At 68.2% G+C, this 24,296-nt stretch overlaps 4 protein-coding genes across 4 annotated transcripts in view; 3 read left to right on the top strand and 1 right to left on the bottom strand.

Moving 5' to 3' along the window:
- Window positions 1-1,921: 1,921 nt before the first annotated feature.
- Window positions 1,922-12,666, top strand: CHLNCDRAFT_144794 (hypothetical protein; the record flags this gene model as incomplete). Its single annotated transcript, XM_005848374.1, has 26 exons — window positions 1,922-2,316; window positions 2,405-2,654; window positions 2,792-2,991; window positions 3,789-3,870; window positions 4,104-4,220; window positions 4,344-4,409; window positions 4,569-4,705; window positions 4,875-4,994; window positions 5,234-5,353; window positions 5,619-5,748; window positions 5,908-6,049; window positions 6,310-6,453; window positions 6,645-6,789; window positions 6,937-7,159; window positions 7,414-7,491; window positions 7,677-7,802; window positions 8,016-8,098; window positions 8,290-8,377; window positions 8,557-8,624; window positions 8,826-8,945; window positions 9,164-9,257; window positions 9,517-9,657; window positions 9,914-9,988; window positions 10,257-10,376; window positions 10,486-11,502; window positions 11,656-12,666. The coding sequence occupies 26 exons, from the start codon at window positions 1,922-1,924 to the stop codon at window positions 12,664-12,666; spliced, it is 5,292 nt and encodes a 1,763-aa protein (XP_005848436.1).
- Window positions 12,667-16,734: 4,068 nt separating this feature from the next.
- On the bottom strand, window positions 16,735-19,617 carry CHLNCDRAFT_48736 (hypothetical protein; the record flags this gene model as incomplete). Its single annotated transcript, XM_005848179.1, has 8 exons — window positions 16,735-16,959; window positions 17,195-17,340; window positions 17,497-17,626; window positions 17,848-18,035; window positions 18,260-18,343; window positions 18,533-19,025; window positions 19,245-19,351; window positions 19,554-19,617. The coding sequence occupies 8 exons, from the start codon at window positions 19,615-19,617 to the stop codon at window positions 16,735-16,737; spliced, it is 1,437 nt and encodes a 478-aa protein (XP_005848241.1).
- A 488-nt stretch (window positions 19,618-20,105) lies between these two features.
- On the top strand, window positions 20,106-22,689 carry CHLNCDRAFT_35072 (hypothetical protein). The gene is made up of 7 exons (XM_005848373.1): window positions 20,106-20,168; window positions 20,480-20,504; window positions 20,688-20,774; window positions 21,047-21,208; window positions 21,873-22,005; window positions 22,345-22,414; window positions 22,596-22,689. Exons 1-7 carry the CDS (start codon window positions 20,158-20,160, stop codon window positions 22,606-22,608), a joined length of 501 nt encoding a protein of 166 aa, XP_005848435.1. The 5' UTR covers window positions 20,106-20,157; the 3' UTR covers window positions 22,609-22,689.
- Window positions 22,690-23,896: 1,207 nt separating this feature from the next.
- The window catches only part of CHLNCDRAFT_144789 (hypothetical protein), a gene marked incomplete at both ends in the record, with an annotated part of 4,037 nt that continues 3,637 nt past the window's right edge, over window positions 23,897-24,296 (top strand). Inside the window, one exon of the mRNA XM_005848372.1 lies at window positions 23,897-24,051. Within this exon, the coding sequence (XP_005848434.1) occupies window positions 23,897-24,051 (155 nt within the window). The remainder of the gene's footprint in view (window positions 24,052-24,296) is intronic.

Below are 24,296 nucleotides of genomic sequence, written 5' to 3'. Positions count from 1 at the left end.
TCTCGCTCAGCTGCCTTCGAGCTGCTGTTTGAGCTGCGCGCCGGGCTCCAGGCTCCATCCCATCGCGGCCAGGCGCTGGAAGCTGGCTATCAAGCGTCCAACGATCTGTTGAACCTATGTGCTGACCACCAGTCGGGGTTGTATGAGCTCGGAAGGTAAGACCGCCAGGCGCCGCTCCATCATGGCGGCCCTCACAGACACCGCCCGTCGGCAAAAACACTTGGCCACTCACACCTGCTTTTGCTTTTGTGTTTACATTCTGCATGTCCGCAAAGGAACTTGCGACACAGAACTGCTTCCTTCCTGATATGCAGCCTTCTGCAGGATGCCGCAGTGGAGGCCAGCGGGCTGGAGCCCGAGCTGCGCGCCGCGGCGGAGGCTCCCGACGCACATCTAGAGGCTGACAGGCTGTGCCTCCAGATCGGCACCGCCAGTTGCCTCGCGCTCACGCTGTGCGCCGTCATCCGGGACCTCCCCCCCGCGCAGCAGTCCCCCAACCACTACTTCCGCGCAGCCCTGGCAGCAGCCCCGGCGATCAGCGTCGGTCCCACGCTCCTCTCGCGGCTGGTGGGCAAGGTGGCATCCGCAGATGGCAGCGCCGATCGGCACGTGGGGCTTGCTGCCCGGCTAGCATTGGATGTGATCAGGGGCTTCGGTGCCTGCCTAACCGTTTTGGAAGCGCTGGATATGGGCAGCAGTGGCCCAGCCTCCAAGAAGGTGGCCCGCAGGCTGCGCAGCACTACGCTGACGCCGCAGGCAATGGTGCGGTGCCTGGAGTCGTGCCTGGACTGGGCCTCGGCCTCGTCAACCTGGAGGCTCCTACGCGACGAGTACAGCACAGATCCAGGTGCGGCGCTGTCGCTGTGCATGCTGGGGCATGCACCTGCGCCGAAAATGCGGCCATGCGCCTCAGCCCCACGGCCTGGCATGATGCCAAGCCTGCCTGCCGTGGGCTCGTGTGTGCAGGTGGCGACCAATCTGGGCCGGACGCTGCGCGCGACTCGTTAGCGTTCCCGCAGCGCGTGGTGGCATCGCAGGCCTGCATCGCGTGCCGCGACCTGGTCACCGCTTTTTAGCGCGTGTGTTATGTCGCCACACTGGGGGCTGAGCAGGACATCTTGGCGGGAATGCGCAGCTGGGGAGGCGCCTCTTCGACTTCATGCTTGTTTATCATCGTGAAAGGGCGTGTGCATATGTGAGTGCCCTGGGCCCGCCGCGCCGCCGTGCGCCTTCTCATTGCAGGGCAGCTTGTGTCCTCGCCTACGAGCCAGTCTCTCTTGCGGTTTCAATCACAGTGCCACAGCGAACCGCTGCCGCCGCCGGCCTCTGCCTGCCACACAGGAGTATACGGATCATGTCCATGTGGTGAAGGTGCTGGCCTGGCTTGCATCTTTGCCGAGGGACCCTTAGCTTCTCACTGCCGGGGACACACCCCGGCGCTGCTGCCGGAGGTGCTGGCAAAGCTGGAGCAGTGGGGTCACCAGGAGCAGGATGCGCTTGATGAGGGGTGGAGGAAGTTCCAGCTTGCATTTGCCTACCCGCTGTGCATGATAACCGATGCAGCGCTGGATTTCTGCGAGAAAGCGGCGCCGGCGAGCGGCAACGAGCCACCCGGCAGCAGCAGGCAGGCAGAGAGCCGCGGCGGTGCTGGCAGCGGCAGGCAGCGGCAGCTGGACACTGTGGCTGCAGCCGAGCACGCTGTGATGCTGGCACTGCGGACCGTCCTGCGGGAGCCCTCAGGCCCAGTGCCGGCTGCAACACCATCAGACGGCCGCGACACACTGACCTTTGCAGCACTCTACCCTTTGCAGCACGCGCAGCCGTCGACCTTGCCGGTCGGCTGGCATCTGCGCTGCATAACAACAGTCATCCGCCTGATGCGAGCACCGCTCCAACGGCGTGCCAGCTGTCGGCGGCAGCAATGCGGCTGCTTGGAAGGCCGGCAGATCTGCACACCTGGCTGTCTGTCTTCCCCGACGGCTGCAACTACGACGCGCTGTCAGACCTGGCAGGCGCCTCTCTGCTCCGCTGGCAGTTGCTGTGGCCAACTGACGGCCCAGCAGCTGGCCTGCGGCAAGGGCCACTGCCCGTGCCGGAGCCGATGCCGCGGCACGTGGCGGCCGCGATCCTGGCCGAGCTGCAGCCTTTGTGTGTGGTGGCTGCCAAGCTGCCCCTCCTGGCGCTCGCCGGTGCCATGCCGCTCGCCTACGCCTTTCAAGAGGTGTTTCTGGAGCTTCTGGCTCTTGCCAGCTATGGATTGCGCTGCATTGCCACCTCGGTGGGGTCCGAGCCCGGCGATGGCTCCGACACCTCGCGGTGAGCAGCGCTGGGCTTGTGTGTTCGACGCTCGGGGATGGTTTGCGCTAGCGCCCTGCCGACCCTCTCCCTCATGGCATGCATGCAGGCAGGTGCAGTGCGCTTGCATCGAAGTGCTGGCAGGCTTGCAGCCTGCCGTCCAGGTGGCGGCGGGTGGGCTGCCGCCGCGACCGGCGGGCGTGGAGGCCCCCCCGGGCGATCCAGGCCTGTCTCCACAGGGCGAGGGCTACCTGAAAGCAGCCATGACTGCCCTGCTGACCATCCCCGACCTGTGCGGCTATGTGGGCAACATTGGAGTCGTTCGGGAATTGACTTCGATGTGCCTGGCGATGACACGGGTAAGCTGCCTGTTTCACATCATTTTACCCACACCCAAACGGCCCAGCACGGCATATGCCGTGGCGCTGTGCCCACCCGCCCAGGAGTTGCATGGACCTCTTCCGCCACCTGCCCTGCTCCCGTGTGCCTGGTGCAGTCTCCGGCAGCGCACGGGGAGGCCATGCTCTGGAGGTCGCACATACATGCCCTCGACTGCATCGCTGCGCAGCAGGCCCTGGCCGGGGATGATGAGCAGGCGGTGGCACGTGCCAAGGCGCTGGCCCTGCGCCCCTGCGCCTTCTTGGGCTGCACCTGTCTGAGCTGCGCCAGCGACGCGGAGCTGCAACGGACGAGCAAGTACTGTCGTGGCTGCCGCTGCCTGCGCTACTGCAGCGAACAGTGCCAGCGCAGCGACTGGCGTAAGGCGGGCACCGGCGCGTGTGTCCCCTGCTGGCGGAGGCCCGCAGGCAGCAGAGGTAACGGCTTTTTTTAATTTTCAACTTGAGCAGTGTCTTCTGTGGCCATGTGTGCACTGTGATCCATTTGAGGACGCGGGAGCTTGCGGCGCGCGCTGTGGCGGCAGAGCGGCAGCACAGCGCGCATGCTGGCCAGGGGTTCAGGGGGCGGCGGCAATCGCTAAGCGGCCTCTCTGCCGTGCCGCTTCAATTGACACAGAGAGGACCAGCGAAGGACAGGGAGAGACACGGCGATCACATTCGAGTGTATTGAATGGAGGGAAGGGGTGGTAGAGGAGGGCAGCGGGGTGTCATGATGAAACAATTGTGGTAGAGCCCCAATTGTAGTAGAGCCCCAGGCCTCGCTCTCAGCTCAACGTGGAAGCCTCTGCACCACCATGCCTTCATACACACTCAGGCAAGTGCGCGTCCTCATGGAACAAACGAGTAGCCTGGTATGTAGCCCGCCGTCACGCAGCGGGCGGCCGAGAGCCAAGACGCGCCTGTGGCGGTGGGGCGGCGGCCCGCTACCAGCATAGCCGCCTGCTCGTGCCAGGGCTGCACAGCAGCCTTCTGCTAGCATAGCTGGACTGCGGAGGCATGCTGCAAATGCACTTGGGCCCCCAGCTTGCTTGCCCCCTCCCACCCGCCCACCCATCCACTTTGCTCGTATGCTGCCGCGATCCTGAATGAGTGCAGCGGCGTGGAGGTTGAGTTCCCGTTTGAGGCCTACCCCTGCCAGCTGGATTACATGACCAAGGTCATCCAGGCGCTGCAGGAGGTGGGCCCGCCAGGAGGGGCCTGCCACGGCCCGCGATTGCTCCAGTATCGTCCCCTCCGCTGCCGGCGGCGGCGCCATGCCGGTCTCCCGGCCCTGGTTGTGCTGCGGCCACCTGCCGCAGGCTGCCCAGTACTGCCCAGCACGCCATCCCCGCGTGGCACGGGATCCCTGAGCCCGCGCTGACTCGTACATTTACTGCTTGCCACGAATGCTGTCCGCCCCCGGCTGTACAGGGCCAGCACGCGCTGCTGGAGTCGCCCACGGGGACGGGCAAGACGCTGTGCCTGCTGTGCGCCACGCTGGCATGGCGCCAGTCGCTGACCACGCAGGCAAGACCTGCCAGCCACCCTGTGGCCGGCTATCGCGGCGCACGTCTTTGTGTGCAGGAGACAGTGATGCGTGCAGAGTGGCTGGCTGTGGAGTGAGGGGAGGCTTGAGCGCCACTCGCCGTGCCTCCGTGCTGCTGCCTGCAGGCGGCCGCGGCGGTGGGCGAGGTGCAGGCAAACCAGCACAGCAGCACCCTGGTGCAAGGGCTGCGGGTGAGAGCAGAGCGCCGAGGGCGCCGCGTGGCAGCGCTGGCGCTGTTGGCACCTGCCGCTCTGCTCTGCTCTGGTGCTGGTTGGTCCTGTTGTAGGCACCACAGATACCGTGCTGCCGCCTCGGCGCCACTTCCCACCGCCCTGCGGCTTGTGCCGCAGGAGGCATGGGCGGAGCACCGTGCCACAAAGATGGCGGAGGGTGGGCCGGGCAGCGGGCTTCCACAGATTGTGTACAGCTCGCGCACCCACTCCCAGCTGCAGCAGGTCATGCGGGAGCTCAAATCCTGCAGCTACAAGTGAGGCGTGGCGGGGTTGCACGAGAGCGGTGGCCCTCTGGGGCAGGCAGGAGGTGGCTCAGAGTGGTTGCAATAGTGGTGGTGAGGCAGGGGGTGGCTCAGCCCCAGAGCAGGGTGCTCGGCGTGGCTGCCTGACCTCCGCCGCCGCCTGCCCCGCCCCGCCCTGCAGGCCCCGCACCGCCACCGTGGCCTCCCGCCAGCACGGCTGCCTGCACCCTGTGGTCTCCACCATGCAGGCCGGCGCCAACCAGGCCTGCCGCGCGCTGGTCAGCAAGCGCGCCTGCAAGTGGTGCGCTGCTGCTGCTGCCGCCTGGGCGCCGTGCCCCCTGGTGCTGCTGTTCCCTGCCCGCCTGCTTGTTCAGCGCGGCAGGCTGTGCGGGCCTGGCCAGCCACACCCTGCAGCGGCCACCCACCCTTCTCGCCATGCGCTGCCCGCTGTGCTCGCCGTGCCTGCCTGCCCGATGCGCCACTGTCCCTCCTGATGTCCTGCTGTACCGCATGCTGTGTACCGCATGTTGTGTACCGCAGGTACAACGGCGTGGAGAAGTTTGTGCGGCAGAACCCCGATGCCAACGCCGAGGTGCTTGACATTGAGGACCTGGGCAGGATTGGGGAGAGCCGCACCGTCTGCCCCTACTACCTGGCTCGGTAGGTGGGGGTGGAGGGCTGGGGGTGGGGCCTGCCGCCTGCGGCCCGTGGCACAGCCTCCTCACCTCCCTGCTCGCCGCCTCCAGCGTGCTCGCCTCGCGCGGGCAAACCCCGGCGCGGCCGCGCCTCGCGCCACGCCGCTCCCTGCCCCGCGCGCACGCCGCCACGAGCATGCTCTCAGGCCGGGCTAGGCCGCGCCGGCCGCGTGCTGAAGCTGTGCTCTGTGCTGCGCTGTGCGCTGAGCATGCTGTGCCGTGCCGTGCAGCGAGATGGCTGCCACCGCCGACATCGTCTTCATGCCTTACAACTATCTGCTGGATGCCAAGACTCGTACCGGCCTGGGCATCGCCTGGCAGAGCGCGGTGCTCATCTTCGACGAGGCGCACAACGTGGAGGTGGGCGGGGGGAGCTGGTAGCGGGCGGGGCTGGTTGGTGGCGGGGTGGGGCAGCCGGCGGTTAGTGGGTGTGGGTTGAATGGACCGCCTGGTGCTGTGACCGTCGGTGCAACCGCATGTACCGCAATGTACCGCCCGTACCGCTCGTTCCGCCTGCAGCAAGTCTGCTCCGACTCGATGTCGTTCGACCTGCCTGCTGCCGCGCTGGCGTCCGCCATCGAGGAGCTGGGCACGGCGGCAGAGGTGGCTGCCAACAAGGGCGATGCCCCCATCAACGTGTTTAATGAGCTTGGCGGCCAGGGTGGGCACTGCACTGCACATGCGCACCGTGTGTGGGGCTGGGAGGCCGGCTGGTGGGGGGCTGGTGGTGGGAACAGGGTGGGCAGGTGGCGGCAGGCTGGTGGTGGGGAGCTGCAGAGGTTGCGGTTGCGGTGCCGGCTGTTGGACGCCCAGCTGAGGCCCTGCCTCCCACGCTGCCTGGGCTGCCTGCCGACGTGCCTCCCTCCCTCCTGCCCTGTGAACCCCTTGCCCTGCCGCCCCTGTTCCCGCCCAATGATGCAGACCGCAACATCAGCCTGGCCAGCGTGGCCGCAGAGCTGCACCGCGCCCGTGCCGTGCTGTGCCGCCTGGAGCAGGAGGTGGCGGGGCTGGTCAAGCCGGGCTCAGGCGAGGCAGCGTGGCAGCACACGCCGGCTGCGCAGCGGGGTGCCGGCTGCGCTTCTGAGGGGCCCGGCTGTCTACCACCTCCCATTTTCCCATGTTCCTTTATCACAATCCACCACCCCCAAGCCCCCCCCCCCCACCCCCACCGTGACCCCTGCCACCACCAACCAACCACACGCGCAACTGACCCGCTCTCGCGCCCTCCCCACCCTCCCTGCCCGCCGCCGCCGCAGACGCGGGCCTGACCCGGCCCGGCGCCTTCCTGTTCGAGCTGCTGGGGCGCTGCGGCATCAACTCCCAGACCTGGCGCGTGCTGCAGCAGTGCCTGGATACAGCCATGTCGGTGCTGACGGAAGAGGCGGTGGAGGCGGGGCGCAGGTGCGGCTCCAGCGCCCGCTTGGATGCACACAGATAGATACCGGCACTGTACACACACACACACACACACACACCATCACTATATCTCTCTCCCAACCCGCACCGCATCCCGCCACGCACCCCGGCTGGCCTCGTCCCCGGCTGCAGGAGCGGCAGCCGCGCCAGCACCTACTGCCTGCACCAGGTGGCAGAGGCGCTACGCCTGGCCTTTGTGGGCACGGCGGCGGGGCCCGAGGAGCCGCCGCCGCCGCTGGCCAGCAGCGGCGGGCAGTGGCCGCCCCCGCAGGCCGTTTTGCAGCAGCTGGCGGCGCCGCAGGTGCCTGCGTCCCACGCCGCCTACCGCGTGCACGTCCACCTGGAGAAGAGCAAGGTGCGGCAGGAGGCCGCCAGGGCTGGCGCCTGCTGCACAAATTCGTTCCTGTTCTTGAGGCTGTCTGCTTTGTCCTGCTGTTGCTCCTCGCGGCACCCGCTGCTGCTGGCTGTGTGTCGCGCCGGGCCTCGCTGCCTGCGTGCCCAGGCTGGGGAGCAGCGCACCCGCACCCGCGCCCCGCCCTGCACTGCGCTGTCCCTGCCCTGAGCCCCTGCCCTGCTCCTGTTCCCTGCTCCTGTGCCTGCCGCCTGCAGAACGGCCGTGTCACACCCACCCTGTCCTACTGGTGCTTCTCACCAGGCCTGTCCATGCAGCAGCTCACAGACATGAAGGTGTGGGCGGCTGGAGGCGGGCCGGCCGGCTCCGCATCTGCCACGCCACCCCACATGCTGCACCATGCCTGAATGGGTTGCTGCCCGCTCCCTTCAACGCTGCCGCCTGACCACACCACACATGCTTTCTTCCTTACATACTTTCTTCCTAAAGGCATGCTTTCCTCCCAACACACCTCCCCCAGGTGCGCTCCATCCTGCTCACCAGCGGCACGCTGTCCCCGCTGGACTCCTTTGCCCACGAGCTGGGCCTGCCCTTCCCCATCCGCCTGGAGAACCCGCACGTCATCGCCAAGGAGCAGGCGAGCGGCGTGGGAGGGTGGTGGTGGTGTGAGTGTGCATGTTGTCGAGTGTGTGCGTGTGTGTGGTGGTGAGGTTTGTTGGCTAGCATTCTGTTGTTGTTGGTCGGCGCCTGGGCGGAGGCAGGGTGGGCAGGGACGGCGAGCCTCGCGGTGGCTCCTTGCCACCCTCTTCACTGCTGCTCACCCCGCCTCCTTCTTGCTGCCCTGCGCGTGATGCCTCAGGTGTGGGTGGGGGTGGTTCCCACCGGCCCCAGCGGCCACGCACTCAACAGCAGCTACCAAAACCGGGAGAATGCTGCCTACAGGTCCGTACCTTGACCTGCACCGCGCCTGCCTTGCAGCAGTGGTGCTTGTATGTTCTTGGTGTGCTGGGGGGGCTTGGGGCGGTACCGGCAGCAGTGGGGATGATCGTGGTGTGACCAGCGGCCCACCTGCCTTCCACACAATCACCGCAAGCGACACGGCGGTCTGCTTGCTCCTGCCCTGCCGTATGCAGGAGCGACCTGGGCCAGGCTCTGGTCAACTTCTGCCGCATCATCCCCGACGGCCTGCTCGTCTTCTTCACATCCTACGCCCAGCTGCAGGTGGGTGCGGGCAGCGCTTGCTGTGCTGCACCAGGGCGAGGTGCCCTGTGGTGGTTAAAGAAAGTGGGCTGGAGGAAGCGGGGCATGGCAGTTCCCAAAGTCTTGCCGCGCGCCACTGCTGAAGCACGCTGCCGAGCGGCCTGCCTGCCTGGCTGCCCCTCGGCCCCCGCCTCCTGCAGAGCTGCGTCGCCACCTGGAAGCAGGTGCCCAGCAGCGGAGGCCCCAGCATTTGGGAGCGCATCGCCAAGTGAGAAGCAGCAGCAGCCTGCCTGCCAGCCTGCCCGCCAGCCTGCCTGCCTGCCTGCCCGCCAGCCTGCCTGCCTGCCTGCTCGCCCCGGGGCCTGCTTGTCGGGGTCCCTGGCAGCCCACCCGCCTGCCTGCCTGGTCGCCCGCCCGTGCCTGCCCCTGTCCCCGTCCCTACTCGCCCTCGCACATCCGCACCCGACAGGAGCAAGCAGCCCGTGATTGAGCCCAGGGAGTCTGCAGCCTTCAACGCCGCAGCCCTCGACTTCCGCGCCAAGCTGCTCAACCCGGCCTACAACGGAGCCGCCTTCTTTGCCGTCACGCGGTGAGCGGCAGTGACAACCAGACATACATGTGTGTGGTCTCGCGCGCGCGCCCGCGTGTGTGTGTGTGTGTGTGTGCGAGAGAGAGAGGGGGGGGCGGGGGGGGGGGGGGGGGGGGGGGGGGGGGCACCCAGCGATTCCGGAAAGCACGCTGCGCTGCTCCCCCTCTGCTGCCCAGCCCCCTTTCTTCGCCTCCCTGCCGCCGCCCGCCTCCCTGCAGAGGCAAGCTCAGCGAGGGGCTGGACTTCAGCGACGCGGCGGGGCGGGCGGTGGTGCTGACGGGTATCCCATACGCAATGAGGCACGACCCCAAGGTGAGCTGTTTATTCCTCCTTTCCTCCCTTTTGATCTATTCTACTTCTCCTTCGTCCAAGGTAAAGCACCACACAGGTGCAGCAGGGGCACGGGGGAGGGGCCGGCAGGCTGCGTGGTTGCAGAGGCAGGGAGGCGAGCGGGCACACCCTGCTCCGCGGCCGTGCCGCCACGCTCGCCTCTCCCCTCTTCTAGCCCCGCTCCCATGCCGCTACCCATGCACCCGACTCCCGTGCCTGACGTTCCACCCGTTCCCTGCAGGTGCGGCTGAAGCAGGAGGTTCTGAACGAGGCACGGTCTGCGCCACGGAAGCGCGGCGCGGCGGGCGGCGCCTCGGCCGCCCCCCAGGGCCTCTCTGGAGACCAATGGTACTCCCAGAATGCCATGCGGGCGGTGAACCAGGTGGGAGCAGGTGGAGGCCGGTGGGGCGTGGGGTGGGCTGCGGGGATTGAGGCTGTGGAGGAGCCTTGTGGCGTGCCCCTAGCATGTGAGGGACCAGCGTGGTTGGTTGGGCAGCATGACCTACGGCTCAGTCGCGGTGGGGGTGAGGTGGAGGCGCGGCCCGGCCGGCCAGCCGCCCGCAACTGCCCAGCAACTGCCGGTCTGCCGCCGACCCCTGCCGTTGCCTGCCCGCCCTGCCTGGCCCGGGGCTGCGCAGGCGGTGGGGCGCGTGATCCGCCACGCCCGGGACTATGGAGCCATCATCCTCTGCGACGAGCGCTTCAAGTCCCCGGTGAGTCGAGGGCGGCACTCTTGCACTGGTGGCGGGCACCCTGGGGGTGGGGGTGGCAGGAGGAGGGAGGAGGAGGCGGCGGCGGCCAAGGCAGCGGTGCCAGGCATGCCGCGTGGACGGCTGAGGCAGCAGCCAGGGCGAACAGGGAGGTGCATCGCGGACAGGCAGCGCTGGGGCTGCCTTGGGCGTGTCGCTGACTCGCGGCCCAGCCAACTGTGCACCGCAACACACGAGCGCGCGCATCCCCCCGCCGCGTGCCGCCCTGCAGAACGTGCAGCGCCAGCTGTCGTGCTGGCTGCGGGGCCAGGTGGCTGTCTGCCCCACCTATGGAGCCGCCAACTCATCGCTGGTGCAGTTCTTCAAGCAGCAGGGGGCGGTGGCACGCAAGGTGGGAGGGCGCGGTGGCGCCAGGAGCCGCGCCGCCGCCCTGCCATAGGTCTGCTGCCTGCCACTGCGCGCTGGCGCCGATCCGGCCGCTCCCTGCTGGCCTGCCGCAGGCTCTGGCGGCGGGCGGCGGGCCGGCCGTGGTGTCCGGCATGGCGCGCTCGGGCCCCGGGCCGTTTAGCGCCGCGGCCGCGGCGCCTGGCGGGCTGACGGGGGCGGGGGACGCCGCGGCGCATGGCAGCCGGCGCTCGCTGCTGCAGCAGGTGCCAGCAGCCTTTGATGCGGTCGGCATGACTGAGTTGTTTGCGCCTGTGGCAGCAGCCGCGGCAGCGGCCGCTGCCGGGGCTCCTCCCCAGGAGCAGCAGCAGCAGGAGCACCACCACCAGCAGCAGCCGGCCAGCTGGCAGCTGCCACCAGCTAGCGGAGGGGGCGGTGCAAGTGGCCAGGGGGCCGGCGGCGGCGCCAACGGCGGCGCTGCATCACGGTTGATGTCAGCGCTGGAAGGCGTGGGTGGTAGCAGCAGCGTGCCGGCACGCCAGGTCAGCGGCCCAACCGCAGCAGCTGCCGCAGCCGTTGATAGCCTGCTGGGCGAGCTTGGAGCCGCAGGCCCCGCCCCGCAGCTAGGCACGGCGCCTGCCGGCATGGCGCAGCAGCAGGCGGGCGCCCGGCCAGGCAACGACAGCAGCAAACTATTTGAGCCGCGGCCGTGGGAGCGGGCCGCGCTGGCAGCCTGCGCTCGGCCGTGCCCTCCCAAGCCGCCGGCGGGGACGACCGCAGGCGGCGGCGGCGGCGGCCCGGCCGGGAACGTGGTGGGGCCGGCTCACCTCGTGGCAAAGCATGCGGAGCGGCAGCGCCAGCGCAGCGCCAGCGCCGAGCCCGAGCAGGCACGCGCTGCTGCGGCAGCAGGCCAGCAGCAGCAGCAGCTGCCGCCGCCGCCGCCGCAGCAGGCCGCTGGCTCGAGTATGTCGGCGCAGCTGGACCCGTCCGCTGAGGGTGCGCAGCAGGAGCCGCAGCTGCAGCAGGAGCAGGAGCAGCAGCAGCATGGGGAGCCGCCAGCAGGGGACAAGGTCGCCCAGCGGGCTGCAATGGTCAGCACGTACATGGCACAGCTCAAGGCCACGCTGACACAGGTGGGGCGCAGGCAGGGAGGCAGGGTCAGAAAGGCTGGCTGGCTGGGGAGCAGGGCAGCCGGTCGTCCATTCCTGGGCAATTCCCTGCTGCCAGGTTCATCATCGGTGGATCTGCTGAACTGGTGCTGCCGTGATCTCTTGCTGCCTGCGCAGGATCAGTTCCGGGCCATGCGCGGAGAGCTCAGCGCCTACAACAAGAGCAGGGACGTGGGGCGGCTGCTGGCGCAGGCGCTGCCGCTGCTGCAGCCGCACCCGGCCCTGCTGGATGCCTTTGCCGCCTTCCTGCCCAAGGCTGCACGCCCTGAGCTGCAGCGCCAGCTGCAGCAACTGCAGGTGCCGGCTGCTGCCAGCACAGCAGCACCAGCCTCAACAGCAACAGCTGGGCCGGCTTCGAGGGCAAACGCAGGGATGGCGGGGGTGGCACCGTTTGGGGCCCAGCGCCAGCAGTCTGCGGTGGGCCTGGCCAGCGGTGCAGCTGTGCAGCAGCAGCAGCAGCAGCAGCAACAGCAGCAGCAGCAGCAGCAGCACACGTTGGTTGGCCAGGGAGGTGCGGTTTTCCGTATTGCTCAGCCTCAGCCGCAACAGCAGCAGCAGCAGCGGCAGCATGGCCGGCCAGGGCAGGCACGCCCAGCACCACCAGCCGCGCTCGGAGGTGCTGGGCGCCAGCCGCTTGTGCAGCAGCAGCAGCAGCAGCAGCGGCGGCCGCCGCCTGGGCAGCCGAACAAGCTGCAGCAGCTGCTGTCCGGCGGCGGCGCGCGGCAGCAGCCGGCACCTGCTCGGCCCGGCGCCGCCGCACAGCAGCAGCAGCAGCAGCAGCAGCAGCAGCGCGGCGGCGGTGCCGGCAGCAACATGCTCATGCCTCCTCGCGGCATGCAGCAGGCCATGCTGGCCGCGGCTGCGCGGCGCTCTGGGGCGGCGGCGGCAGCAGGACCCGTCGCTGGGCAGCAGGCACGGCCTGGAGGCAGCGCCAGGCCTGGCGGCCAGGTTGAGCGGCGCGGGCCGCCGTGCCCTGTGTGCAGCAAAGCCCCGATGGATGCTCCGCACGAGGCGGGGTGCGGGCACAGCGCGTGCTATGCGTGCTGGCTCAAGGCGCTGGCGCAATTCAAGTGCCCCGTGTGCAGCCGCGGCGTGCGCAAGAACCAGCTCTCCAAGAAGTTCTTCTAGAGCACCACCCGTGTGCGGGAACTCACGCATATATGCACACTCATGTGTGCTGGCATCGACCTGTGTAAACACACAAAGGGCCACTCTTATGCGGTGGCGCTCCCCGCCTGCCTCGCCTATTTCGTGGTCGGCACGGCAGTGGCAAGGGCCCAAAGTTGCCACCTGCTGCTCGTCGCGTGCATGTGATGAACTTACAACAGAGGCAACCAGCCGAATGCGGCAGTGTGTGACGGAGCAAAATAGAGGCACAAGAGATGGCATCCACAGGGTGTGCAGCATAGCTGCTGCATGTAACAGGGCCAAGCGCCAACCAAGAAAAAAGAGCGCCGGGCAACGAAGAGGTACAGGAAGGATGCATGCATGCGTTAGCGGCACGAAAACAGTTGAGCTTTGAGGGGAGGACAAAAAATCAAGTGGAAAGATATCTGCGGCACACAAGGATGACTCGCCTATTGCAGATCTGGGCCTTTCCATTACGCAAGTGCTGTCAACAACCCCAGTCTTGCCTGTGGCAGGAAATCAGCAGCTACACTAGCGAAAGCCTGCCGCTGCCGGCAGGAGGGCCGCCAGGGAGGGCGCCCGCTTCAGGGGGGGCGCGTGGCGAGGCGCCTGGCGAGCCGCCTTCCTTGATCGCGCACTTTATCGTGCCGCTCTGCCCATCCTGCACCCCCAGCTGCTCTGCTAAGATGATGTCGCCATCTGTACACAGGCAACGGTTTGGTGGGATCAGGAGTGTGCGACAACAAGCAAGCTACACTGGCAAAGCCGCCAGCAGGCGCTGGGCTCTGCCGCGCGATCGTTTTCTGCGCTCCTCGCATGCATGCTGCCTGCCGGCCCTGCCCCTCGCCACCCACCTGGCTGCATGATGACGACCGGCACCACGCCCGGCCGCTGCGCTCTTTGCTGGCCTGCGGCTGCACGCGCCTGCGCCTCTCTCGACGCCATGGCTGCCATCTGCTGCTCTCGCTCTGCCGCTAGGAACAGCGCTCGCCGCCGGTATCGCCGCCGCAGCAGGAAGGACAGCAGCACCAGGCAAACGGCCACCACAGCCATCAGGACGATTCCAATGGTGTATGTCACTGCAGGCGCAGAGGCACGACACAGCAGCCAAATTATTCGAGTCGCCGGTCGGCGGCTGGGCGGCACCCGCGTGGGGGCGGCGCAGTTGGGTCGTGAAGCGCGGCAGCCGCCCCAACACGTGAACTCCTGCGCGGCACCTCCACAACCCTGCCGACAACCGCTGCGCACCTGTTCCCACCCCCCCGCTGGTGCCCGTGTTGGGCGTGACTGTAATGGGGCCTGTGGCGCCCACGCCGACGACGCCCGTTATCGGGGTGGACATGCTGCAAACTGTGAGCCCCTGTTGGAGGAAACGCGGCGCAGGGCTGAGTTTGGTCACTGCAGTGCAGCGTGCACACCTCTGCAGCGTATGTGGACAGCTGCAATTGAGCAGGAATTTCGAGAACAGCATCTGGGGGCGATCTCGCAGGCGGCATGGCGCAATGGCCACATCCACTTTCCTGCTGAGCGGCGGCGGTGGCGTACGTGCCTCCCGCTTCATGCCTCACGATACCGCAGCTCTGTGTGTTTTGGGGGATGTCAGTTCATTAGGATAGTGTTCTTTACCTGCTGTTTGCATTGGACGGCCGATGCTGCTGCAGGAAAGCGTGCATGACGGGGTTGGTTCCACGAAGGGGCGCGACGCCAGAGCCCTTCATCCGCGGCGCCTGGGCTAGGGCAAGTGGAGCAACATAAATCACTGCTGGCCAGTTTATTGGTCGGTTAGGCCACATGCTCGTGCCACTCAGCAAGGGTGGGTGTGGAGCCTCGCTGCCGGCGCCGGCGCCCGTTGGCGCGCCCGGCTGGCATCATTTTGTACCCACATCCCCTTATCCCTCCCTGGCATCAAATTCAGCTTGACACACAGTTCCATCCAGCGACGTCTTTCGCAAGTGAGAGCGACAGGCAATTCGCGACAGCCGAACGGTTCGACGCCAAACGAGGTTCGGTAGCAAAGCATGCTGCAGTGGTATGCTTGATGACTTGAGGATCGCCGATTTGCGCTTCTCAACGCTGCGCCAACTCTTGCCGCGAGCGGCTGTCGGTCAGCTCTGACCTGCCCCTTGGCCTCCTGCTGCTGCCTGCCTTTAATTGGCACCGAAAAGCAGCACTGTGCTGCCAGCAGGAGCAGTCTAGTGGTGCAAAAGCTGATCGAGGCAGGGACCGCCCCCACACCCACCCCCATCCAGTGCCACAGGCCGCCATGGCGTGCAAGGTCGCCGCGCTGGCTGGCTGGGTGTTTGGCCTCTCCTTCTGGCTCTCCCTCATCGGCAACATCCTGGTGCTCTGTGGCTTGGCGGCAATGCAGAATTTGTGCCACACGGGTGTGAGAGGCAACCTGCCGTGGCCGCCGCCGCGCCTTTGCCCATGCCCATGCCGGCGAGCACGCAGCCATCAGTGCTGGCATGCAAACTGACCCTGGCTGCCCGCTGCCGCGCGCCTCCCCGCCCTGCGCAGACGGCCCCGTGATCAGCAACAGCCGCAGGCTGCTGCAGGTGGACTCCCTCTTCGCGCCCTCCTGCTCCAAGGCCTACCGCTTCCAGGTGAGGCCTCCAGCGCTGGTGGGCGCACAAGGGGGGCTGGTGACGGTCGCACGGACGCTGCGGCGATGGCAGTCCCCAGTGCCGGCTGGCCACCTTCGGCTCCCAGCCGCTGCCTCACTGCGGCACCCCCACCACCGCCACCACCACCACCACCACCACGCCCCGCTCTGCCGCAGTGGTGGGGCTGGGCCCTGCAGACATCCTTCCTGGCCCTCACAACCGCCTACTACGTCGCCCGCTTCAAGCACTCGGGCATCATGATCATCGGCGGCTGCGCCAGCGTAGGCGGCGGCGGGCGGGCAGCTCTGCGGCACGCTTGCCAGGGGCTGGGGCGCCTGCCCACCTGGCAAGGGTCCCCGATTGCCCTTCCCCTCCCTCCCACTACCTTTGAACCTGCACCTGCTGTGCCGTGCCGTGCTGTGCTGTGCTGTGCTGTGCTGTGCTGTGCTGTGCTGCGCTGTGCTGCGCTGCGAAATGCTGTATTGATATCACGATATGTGTCACACTGCCCCGCCGTTGCTGTGCCCTGCAGGTGCTGGCCATGATCTTCTGCAACGACCAGCTGCAGGCCATGGACTACGCCGCAGGCTCCGCCTTCAGGCACGCCTCCCGCCGCTTGCGGCGGCGCTGCCGCCGCCCGGCCCGGCCCGCGCCGCGCAGCCACAGCAGGCCGCCGTGCGGCATGCGCCGGCAGCCGGCCCTGTGTGGGACGCACGATCCTCGATGCATCCGGGCCTTGCCGACGGCAGCCTGCTGCCCCTGCTTGCCCCCGCCGCGCGCCTGCCCATCTCCGCAGCCGCGCGTGCGTCACCTTTGTGGGCTGGCTGCTCGCCGCCACCGGCAACTTCCTGATGTTTGTCACCTCTGCACACCTGGAGGATGCCCCCGCCAGCGGCTGCCCCGCCGAGGGCGCCGCCAAGCCCACGCCTGCCCAGGAGGGCGCCACTGAGGTCGCCGCCAGCACTGCCTGAGCGGCAGGCCCGCTCCCAACAACAGAATGATGCCACCTGCAACAAGAACCCGTGGGATGCCCACTGTGCCACCAGCTCGCAAGCCAACCACCTCTTTTCCACTGTTGTTTCCAGCCACTGTTACAAGCGGCGCAGCGCAGAGGGCGCACGATCAGCCGGGGCACCGTTGAGGCTGTCAGGCGCAAGCAGGGCAGCAGGCGAGCAAGGAAGCGTGCGGTCCTGTTCAGAAACGGAGTCAGCTGGCGGTCGGGGCTCGTCAGAGGGTGGGAGCGGTCAGGGGGGCGGTGTGGTCATGTGTCAGGTCGACGAAGAGGAAAGAGCGGGAAATGGAAGGGGTAGGCAGCACATGGTGTGGTGGGGAGGAAACACGTGAGGACGTGCACACAGCGAGCAGGCAAAACTAGAGCGAGAGGGGAAGCGCAGCGCAGACACCAAAGGGGTGTCGCGGGGGCAGCAGGGGTGCGCGGCAGCGCCCGTCGGGGCGCCGCCGCCGCTCACGCGGCCCGCCGCAGGTCGGCCACCAAGATGGGCCGCACCTCGCTGGTACAGCAGGCCAGCAGGGAGGAGTCCCGGTTGAAGCGCAGGTCGTAGATGATGGCGGGCACCTGCATGGCCCGCACCACGCCGCCCGTGCGCAGGCTCCACACCAGCAGCCGCCCAGACGCGTCGCCGCTGGCAAGGTATGTCGCGTCTGGGCTCCACGCGATGATGCTCACCGCCTGCGAGGCGGCAGGGAGGGGAGGGGAGGCGGGGCGAGCGCACGCCAACCGTCAGCGGGTGGGGCTTGCCGTGCAGGCCGGCGAGCAGCGGCAGGCGGCCGAGGGCAAAAGCACGAGAGAGCGGCGCCCACGGGCCGACGCGCCGCCAGCTCAGCGCCGCCAGCTCAGCGCCGCCAGCTCAGCGCCGCCAGCTCAGCGCCCGCCAGCTCAGCGCCCGCCAGCGCGCCCTGCTCACCGTGTCGTGTTCGTTAAAGACGTGCACGCACGCCCCCGCCTCTGCGTCCCACACCCGCACGCTGCCGTCCTCTCCGCACGAAGCCAGCTGGCACTTGCCGCTGCTGCTCTGGCCCCACCGCACCGCCGTCACGGGGCCCACGTGCCCTGCACCAACACCCGCAGCAGGGGGGACGCTCCCCCAACTCAGCATCCCGCTTTCTGTGGAGGTGTGTGTGATACCAGCATGCGGCTGTCGCTCATCCAGGCAGCCTCACAAATAAGCCAGGCCCCAGGCCAGCCACCTTGCAGCCGCCACCGCACCTGCCAGCGAGTGCACCGGCTTCTCCGCCGTCGCCTGCCAGATCTTGACGCTGCCGTCGTCGCTGCAGGACGCCAGCAGCTTGCCGGAGGGCTCCCACCGCACGCCGTTGATGTCCGCGCTGTGGGCGCCCTGCAGGAGGAGGCAGCGGGGAGGGTGGCCAGGCAGGCACGCTGTGCACATGAGGGGGGGGGTGGCAAGGGGAATATGCGCAGAGGACTCTGTGTGGCAGCGCGGCTGGTTGGCCGCTGCCGGTACCCGCCACCCCGCATGGCCCAGCCGGGCGCCGCAGCTACGGTGGCCCAGCCCCGGCACACGGCCGGCCGGCCGCCCGCATGCCTCCCGCGCCGCACCTGCCAGTGGCGCAGCGGCTTGCTGTCTGACAGTTTGCAGACGGCGATGGATCCGTCCTGGGAGCAGCTGGCAAACATGGTGTTGTTGCGCCAGTCGGCGTCCACCACCGAGCCGGTGTGGTGCCCGTACTGCTTCTGCTGGCTGCCCGCCTTGGCGTCCCACACCACCAGCGTGCCGTCTAGCGAGCCTGCGGCAGCGCGGGGTGCCGAGCGGGCAGGGTTTAGACAGGCGCAGGGGAGCAATACCGGGATTGGCAGGCAGGGTGTGCAGAGGCAGAAGCGTGGTGCGAGGCAGCAGCAGGCCCCTGGCATGGTCTGCTGGCGGGCCCAGCCCAGCTCCAGCCCCTGCCCCTCAGACCACAGGCCACACACACACATGCACCACACACACACGCGCGCACCACACACACACCTGACAGCAGCAGGTCGCCCTTCTTGTTCCACCGCACCGACATGATCATGCCACGGTGCCCCTGCAGTGTGCTCTTCAGCACGCCTGCGACGCAGGTGGAGGAGGCCCGAGGGCGGGCCGACGTGGGCAGCTGCTGGGCGGGCGGCGCCATGTGGCAAAAAACAGCACAGACGGGCTCAGCCGCCGGCATCCCTGCCATGGCCTCGCTGCGGCGCTTGGGGCCCGGCTGGTCGCCACAGCCCGGCGGCCCCGCCGGCACGCCAGCCCTCGCACCTTCTCTGCTGAACAGCCGCACGGCGTTGTCGGTGGCGCCGGTGGCCAGCTGCTGCCCGTCCGGGGACCACTCCACGCAGGTGAGGTCCGCGACAGGCGCGCCGCCCTGCGGCGTGTGCCGGCACACCGCCACGCGCCCGCCTCCGCCGCCACCGCCGCCGCCGCCGCCGCCGTCTGCGAGGTCCCAGATGCGGGCTGTGCCGTCGCTGGAGGCTGAGGCCAGCAGGTTGCTGGTGGGGCACCACGTCACGCTGGTCACCTCGGAGCCGTGGCCCGCCAGCCGCCGCACCGCGGCGTCGGGGATGTCTTTGGGCCCCGCCGCCAAGAAGTCCTGCTGCTCCTGCTGCGCCGCCTCCTTCATCTCCCGCACCGCCACCCGCAGCTCATCGATGTCCTTGACCAGGATGTCGCGCGCGGTGAGGGGCGTGTACTCGCCGTACACGTCGGTACCCTCCTCATTCAGGTTGGCTTCCAGCTCCATGTACTGGAAGCCCTGCAGGTACAGGGGATGGATATGTTCGGGATTTCTTTTCACATCACCCACATCTTCGTCGTATGTTTACTGATGAGGGGCGGCCACGGGGCAAGACGCATGTGCGGTTGCAGGAGCGCCTGCAACCGCGGCAGGGGTGTGGGCGGCCCATGGCTGCATGCCCTCCCGCTGCATGCACGACGCGGCGCTAAGTCAAGTGCCAGCGGGCCGGGGTCGCACCTTTTGGATGAACGACACGAGGGCGCCGACGGGCACCTCCTTGCCATTGATCCCCGCCTTGCTCACGCTGCTCTCGCAGCCAAACACAAAGGCCGCGTGCGTGAAGCCTGCAGCGACAGGCGCGGCGGCAGGGCTTAGCAGAGTGCTGCAGGGGTATAGATCTTGCGGGCACAGCTGCCGGCCCAAAGAGACAGGCAGTCCAAAGGCAAAGGCAGGCTGCACGCTGATTCCATGTCTGAGGCGGACCGACGGCCGTGCAGCCCGCAGCCCACCGTCCGGCACACCGCTGCGAATGCCGTGCATGACAACACTTGCCTGCCTCCAGCAGGTATCGGTACACCAGAAAGTTCACTTCATCGCTTGTCAGGGACATGGCTGCAGGCTGCTGCTCCCGCCGCCGCCGCCACTGCCGCGATCAAGCGGGAGGTCGCTGTGCGCCTGGCGGGCCGGAGCCGCCCTGGGCACCGTCGATCAGGGTCTGGGCTGCTGCCAGGGGGCCACGCCCAGCGTCCTGGTCCCAGCCAGAGGCTTAAACGTTGCGTGGATGGCTTGCTGCGCCCGACAGCCTGCCGCTCTGGGGCTGCGGGGCCCTGCTTCCGGGAAGACGCTCAATGCTAGGCCCTCTCAGAGCCGTCCCAGCCCCACAGGGCACTGCAGTCGGGACAAGAGGCCGGTGGCCGGGTGCGCTTTTGGGGCAGGCGCCTGCCTCACCGCGGTCACCAGGCTTGTGTCGTAGGTGGGCAAATGGCAGCGGGCGCTGGAGAGGGCCGCCAGGGGCCGCTGACCTGGCCCCCCAGGGTCGGTCCCAGCCTGCCTCTCCCAGAAGGGCCTGGCCCGCGCCCCGCTCGGTCCTTTGTCCTAGGAGGAGGGCCTCGAGTCGCAGAGGCATCAGCGGAGTTTTAGAGTTGCCGCCATGCCGCCCAAGTGCGTCTCAGCCTGCATGATGGGGCCCCAGGGCGGTTGCAGCCGGCCTGGGTGGTGTGCAGCCGCTCCAGCAGTCATTAGCAACGCTGGGGCGAGGCAGCAGCCCCCCTCGGCCGGGCAGTGATGCCGGGCAGGCACGGCGCATGTGTAGCCTGCCACTCAGCCTGGCGCTCATTGACCAGCGGAGGCAGCGGAGGCATGCAGCCGGCGCGCTGGAGGCTGCAGCGGGCGCACTGCCCGGGCGCACCTGCTGTGCCGCTGCCGTGTGCTGACCGTCACCTGCTCTGCTTTGCTGCTGCCTGCTGCTGCAGGTTTGACCCCAGCGAGATCATCGAGGTGCTTATTGTGTGGCATCACAGCCAGCAGCATTTGGCGCTAGCAGCCGCTTGGGGAGGACGCAGCCGTTTCGCAGCCATCGCAAGACAGCGCACGTGGCGGCAGCTGGTGGCGCAACGGGAGGCGCAGCAGCAGGCCGGCGGGGGCCTCAGCATGCTGCTGCTTGCTGTGCTCTGCTTGCAGGTGTATGTGCGCGCCACCGGTGGAGAGATCGGCGCTGCCAGCTCCCTGGCACCAAAGATTGGCCCCCTGGGTCTGTCCCCCAAGAAGGTACGCAGGCAAACCGTGGCCTGGGGGCCAGCGGCAGGATGCAGGAGCAGTGGAAGCGGCAGCCAGCTCCAGCGGCGGGCAGCCATGGCTGCCGCACACGGCCACGCAGCTATAAATTTGCAGCGGCCGCCGCGCGCTCGGCTCGGCGCTTGTTCGGCATGTGATGGGGTTGGGCAGACATGCGGAGCACAGCTTCGGCGCACGAGTTCGGCTGTGCAGCGTGCCCCGGCCGTGCGGCGTGGCTCAGCCGTGCCGCCTCCTCCCTCCTGCAGATTGGTGAGGACATTGCCAAAGAGACGGCCAAGGAGTGGAAGGGGCTGCGCGTGACCTGCAAGCTGACGGTGCAGAACCGGCAGGCCAAGGTCACCGTCATCCCCTCTGCCGCCGCCCTCGTCATCAAGGCGCTCAAGGAGCCCGTGCGCGACCGCAAGAAGGTGAGGAGGGAGGCATGCGCGTGTGCATGATAGGGAGGGGCCTGCGGTTGTCGGGTGCGGGACGGGGCATGTGGGGAGCTGCCAGCGGTGCATGCGCATCGCTAAGACGATGCTTGCTTGCCAGCAGCAGCGGCGGGGGCATGTGGCAGTGGCAGGGAGCTGCACAGCGCGGCACGAATGGCGGCGCAGAGGGCAGCAGAACGGCAGCCAGACGGGTACAGCAAGCCATCCCTGGGGTGCAGCATGTGCGGCTGGTGGCAGCTGGGGCTGTGTGGCTGGGCAGGCTGACGGGCGGCAGCTTCCAGGCAGTGCAAGTTGTCTGGTGCCGGGCTCCATGGAGCTGTGGGAGCTGTGGGCAGCAGCCGGAGTGAAGAGCATGGGCAGCAGCACAGCCACGGCGGCGGCGGCCGCTGGCACCAACCGCATTCGGCACTGCAGCTGTCAGCAGTGCGGGCAGCGGCATGTTGAGAGGAAGAGATGCAGCACACGGCAGCAGCAGGGCAGGCTGCCTCACAGATTGAAGTTCCCAGAGCGGGGAGCGCGAGTCATCCAGCACTTTCTTGGCCGCTCCCGCCTGCACCTAACATCAAACAAACGACGCCCCACCGGCCGACCGCCCCCTGACCCTGCGCCATGCCGCCCCGCCCGGCCCCTGCCCCCTCAGGAGAAGAACATTGTGCACAACGGCAACCTGACGATTGAGGATGTGTACGAGGTGGCCCGCGTGATGGCCGACCGCAGCTGCGCCGCCACCTTTGCCGGCACGGTCAAGGAGATGCTGGGCACCTGCGTGTCGGGTGGGTGGGTGGGTGGGGGAGGTTGCTGCACAGCACGGGCACGGCACGGCGGGGGAGGGAGCTGGCTGGGCTGGGAGGGGCCAACCGCAGCGCGGGCACGGCACGGCACAGCACGGCACGGTAGGCACGGCACGGCACGGTAGGCACGGCACGGCACGGCACGGCACAGCGCCAGCCATGGAGGCTGCGAGGGATAGCGATCCATCTGGATTTGCAGGCTGGGATGGATTGGGAACGATCCTGCCACGGTGGCTGCAGCGCCACTCTGTGCTGCAGCAGCCCATTCTGACCCACGCCCTGACCACTTTCCTGCCCCTCCCCGCCCCCGCCGCACCGCAGTTGGCTGCACCGTGGAGCATGAGGACCCCCGCGACATCCAGAAGAAGATCGACGACGGCGAGATTGTGTGGTGAGCTGGCGGCTGGCTGGCTGCGCTGGCGGTTGCTGCAGACAAGCTGGCAGCAGCAGCCGGTGGCATGGCTGGTTTGCTGCTGCACTGATGCTGCGCACGTGGTGACGAGTTTGGAGCCGCTGTGATTGACCGACTGGTTTCCCCGGGTCCCCCCCCCCACGCGCCTGCTCTCCTGCAGCCCCGAGGCGTGAGCAGCCTCGAGCACCAGCAGCATTTGCTTCTTGCAGCGGCCCGTAGCAGCAGTGTAAACTGCATGTAACACACTCTGCTACCGAATGGGATTTTGGGATCCACAGGCCGATCCGCCGCATCCTGGCGATGCAAGGGTGGGTCACCGAAAAGGCGGCGCCGGTGAGGTGCCTGCGCCATCACCTCTACCATTGGTGCACGATGAATGCTTGTGGTGGCCAACATTCAGTTTGGGCAAGAAGCCACACTCTGGCACTGCTCCGAGGTGTGCACTCGGGCTGACTGTGGACCGGCGGCGGGCGTTCCCGCTCGTCACCCTGCCTGCACCGTGGGCCCGTTCCCATCGCACACATGGTCATGTGGCACTGCCCTGGCTCCCAGGCATGCGGCAGCTGGGTCGAAGCAGAGCGAGGCAAATTCAGTCAAGGCAGATCCATGCTACGGTCTCCCCAGCAGGCTCTGTCTGGCAGGATTGCCACCGCGAAACGCTGTCTTTGCACCACGCGTACATGCCCATTCGTAGCCTCTGCAGCTGATCTCCCTGCCTGAGTATAGCTTGCCCACGTTGGTTGCCCAGCGCTATGCAGTCCTTGGCGTATGCTCCCTTGCAAACCCCTGGGACCCAGAGGCCCGTGCGGGGTGGAAGGAGGCTACAGACAGCGCGCTGCGACGCTGGCAGCTTTCAACAGGGCCGGTCTGAGCAGCAGGGCCCCTCCCGCTGGCAGGGAGTGCCTTCTGCCCAGGCAGCTCCCCAGCAGCATGCACAGGTGAGCCTATGTGGCCTGGGTGGCTTGGGGTTGCACGACTGTGGCAGGTCTGCCACCATGGGCCCCCAAGCCCGCCGATCAGCGGCTGTCGCGCCTCGGCCTGGCCTGCAGACCGCGCCCCCTAGCGTCCAGACTGAGCGGGAGGCGCCTAAGAGGCAAGTCAGCCTCCCGCCGCCTGCCCGCCCGCCGCCGCTGCCCGCCAGCTGGGGCGCAGCTGCCTGGCCGGCTGCAGCCGCCAGGCCTGTGGCGCGCGCTGCAGCCCGAGTGGCGTCAGCCCCCAGGCTGCAGCACCCCTAGCCACGAACAGCCCTGGCCGACCATGCTGTCCGCCCCGCCTGTGTGCCCCACCCCCCATCCGCCCTTCTGGCCCTTCGTCCTCCTGAGTTCCCGCCGCCTCAGCCGACGCCCCTTGGTTGGCGGGTCGCCCTGGTTCCCCTTCCCTGGCGCCTCCTGAACCTGCCTCCCCGCGCCCCCTCCCCCCTCTTGCCCTGCCCGCAGTGCCCCCTGCACGTCCAGGGAGGAGATGAGCCGCACCGTGAGGGGCGTGATCCTTGCGGGTGGCGAGACCAAAAACCCGCTGACCAAGTACCGGGCGATGCCGGCGGTCCCACTGGGCAGCTCCCTGCTCATGGTGGACGTGCCAGTCAACAACTGCCTGCAGGCGGGCATCAACAAAATGTGCGGTGCAGGGAGGGCTGGCCGGGCTGCGTGGCTGCCTCGCTGCTGCTGCTTGCTGGCGATGCCGCTGTTTCCAAACCTTGCCGCTGTCATGGTTGCAGCGCTTTGCCAACAGGTCCTGCGCTCCAGCCAACCAGTGTCGCCCACGCCCTGGCCTGGCATGTCGAGCCTGTGCAGCTGCCGACCAGCTTCCTACCTCGCTCGCGCTCACAACCTTGCCCGCCCCCCCCGCCCCCCCCCCCTTC

Source organism: Chlorella variabilis (assembly GCF_000147415.1).
Source record: "Chlorella variabilis unplaced genomic scaffold CHLNCscaffold_8, whole genome shotgun sequence".
Classification (NCBI taxonomy): Eukaryota; Viridiplantae; Chlorophyta; class Trebouxiophyceae; order Chlorellales; family Chlorellaceae; genus Chlorella; species Chlorella variabilis.
This window is presented reverse-complemented; position numbering and strand designations above follow the sequence as displayed.

What these genes read in the sequence shown, in the direction of transcription:
- CHLNCDRAFT_35072 (XM_005848373.1), top strand. An exon ending in CCGTGCGCGACCGCAAGAAG is followed by an intron (nt 21,209 to 21,872) that starts GTGAGGAGGGAG and finishes CTGCCCCCTCAG; the next exon opens with GAGAAGAACATTGTGCACAA. An exon ending in GCTGGGCACCTGCGTGTCGG is followed by an intron (nt 22,006 to 22,344) that starts GTGGGTGGGTGG and finishes GCCGCACCGCAG; the next exon opens with TTGGCTGCACCGTGGAGCAT.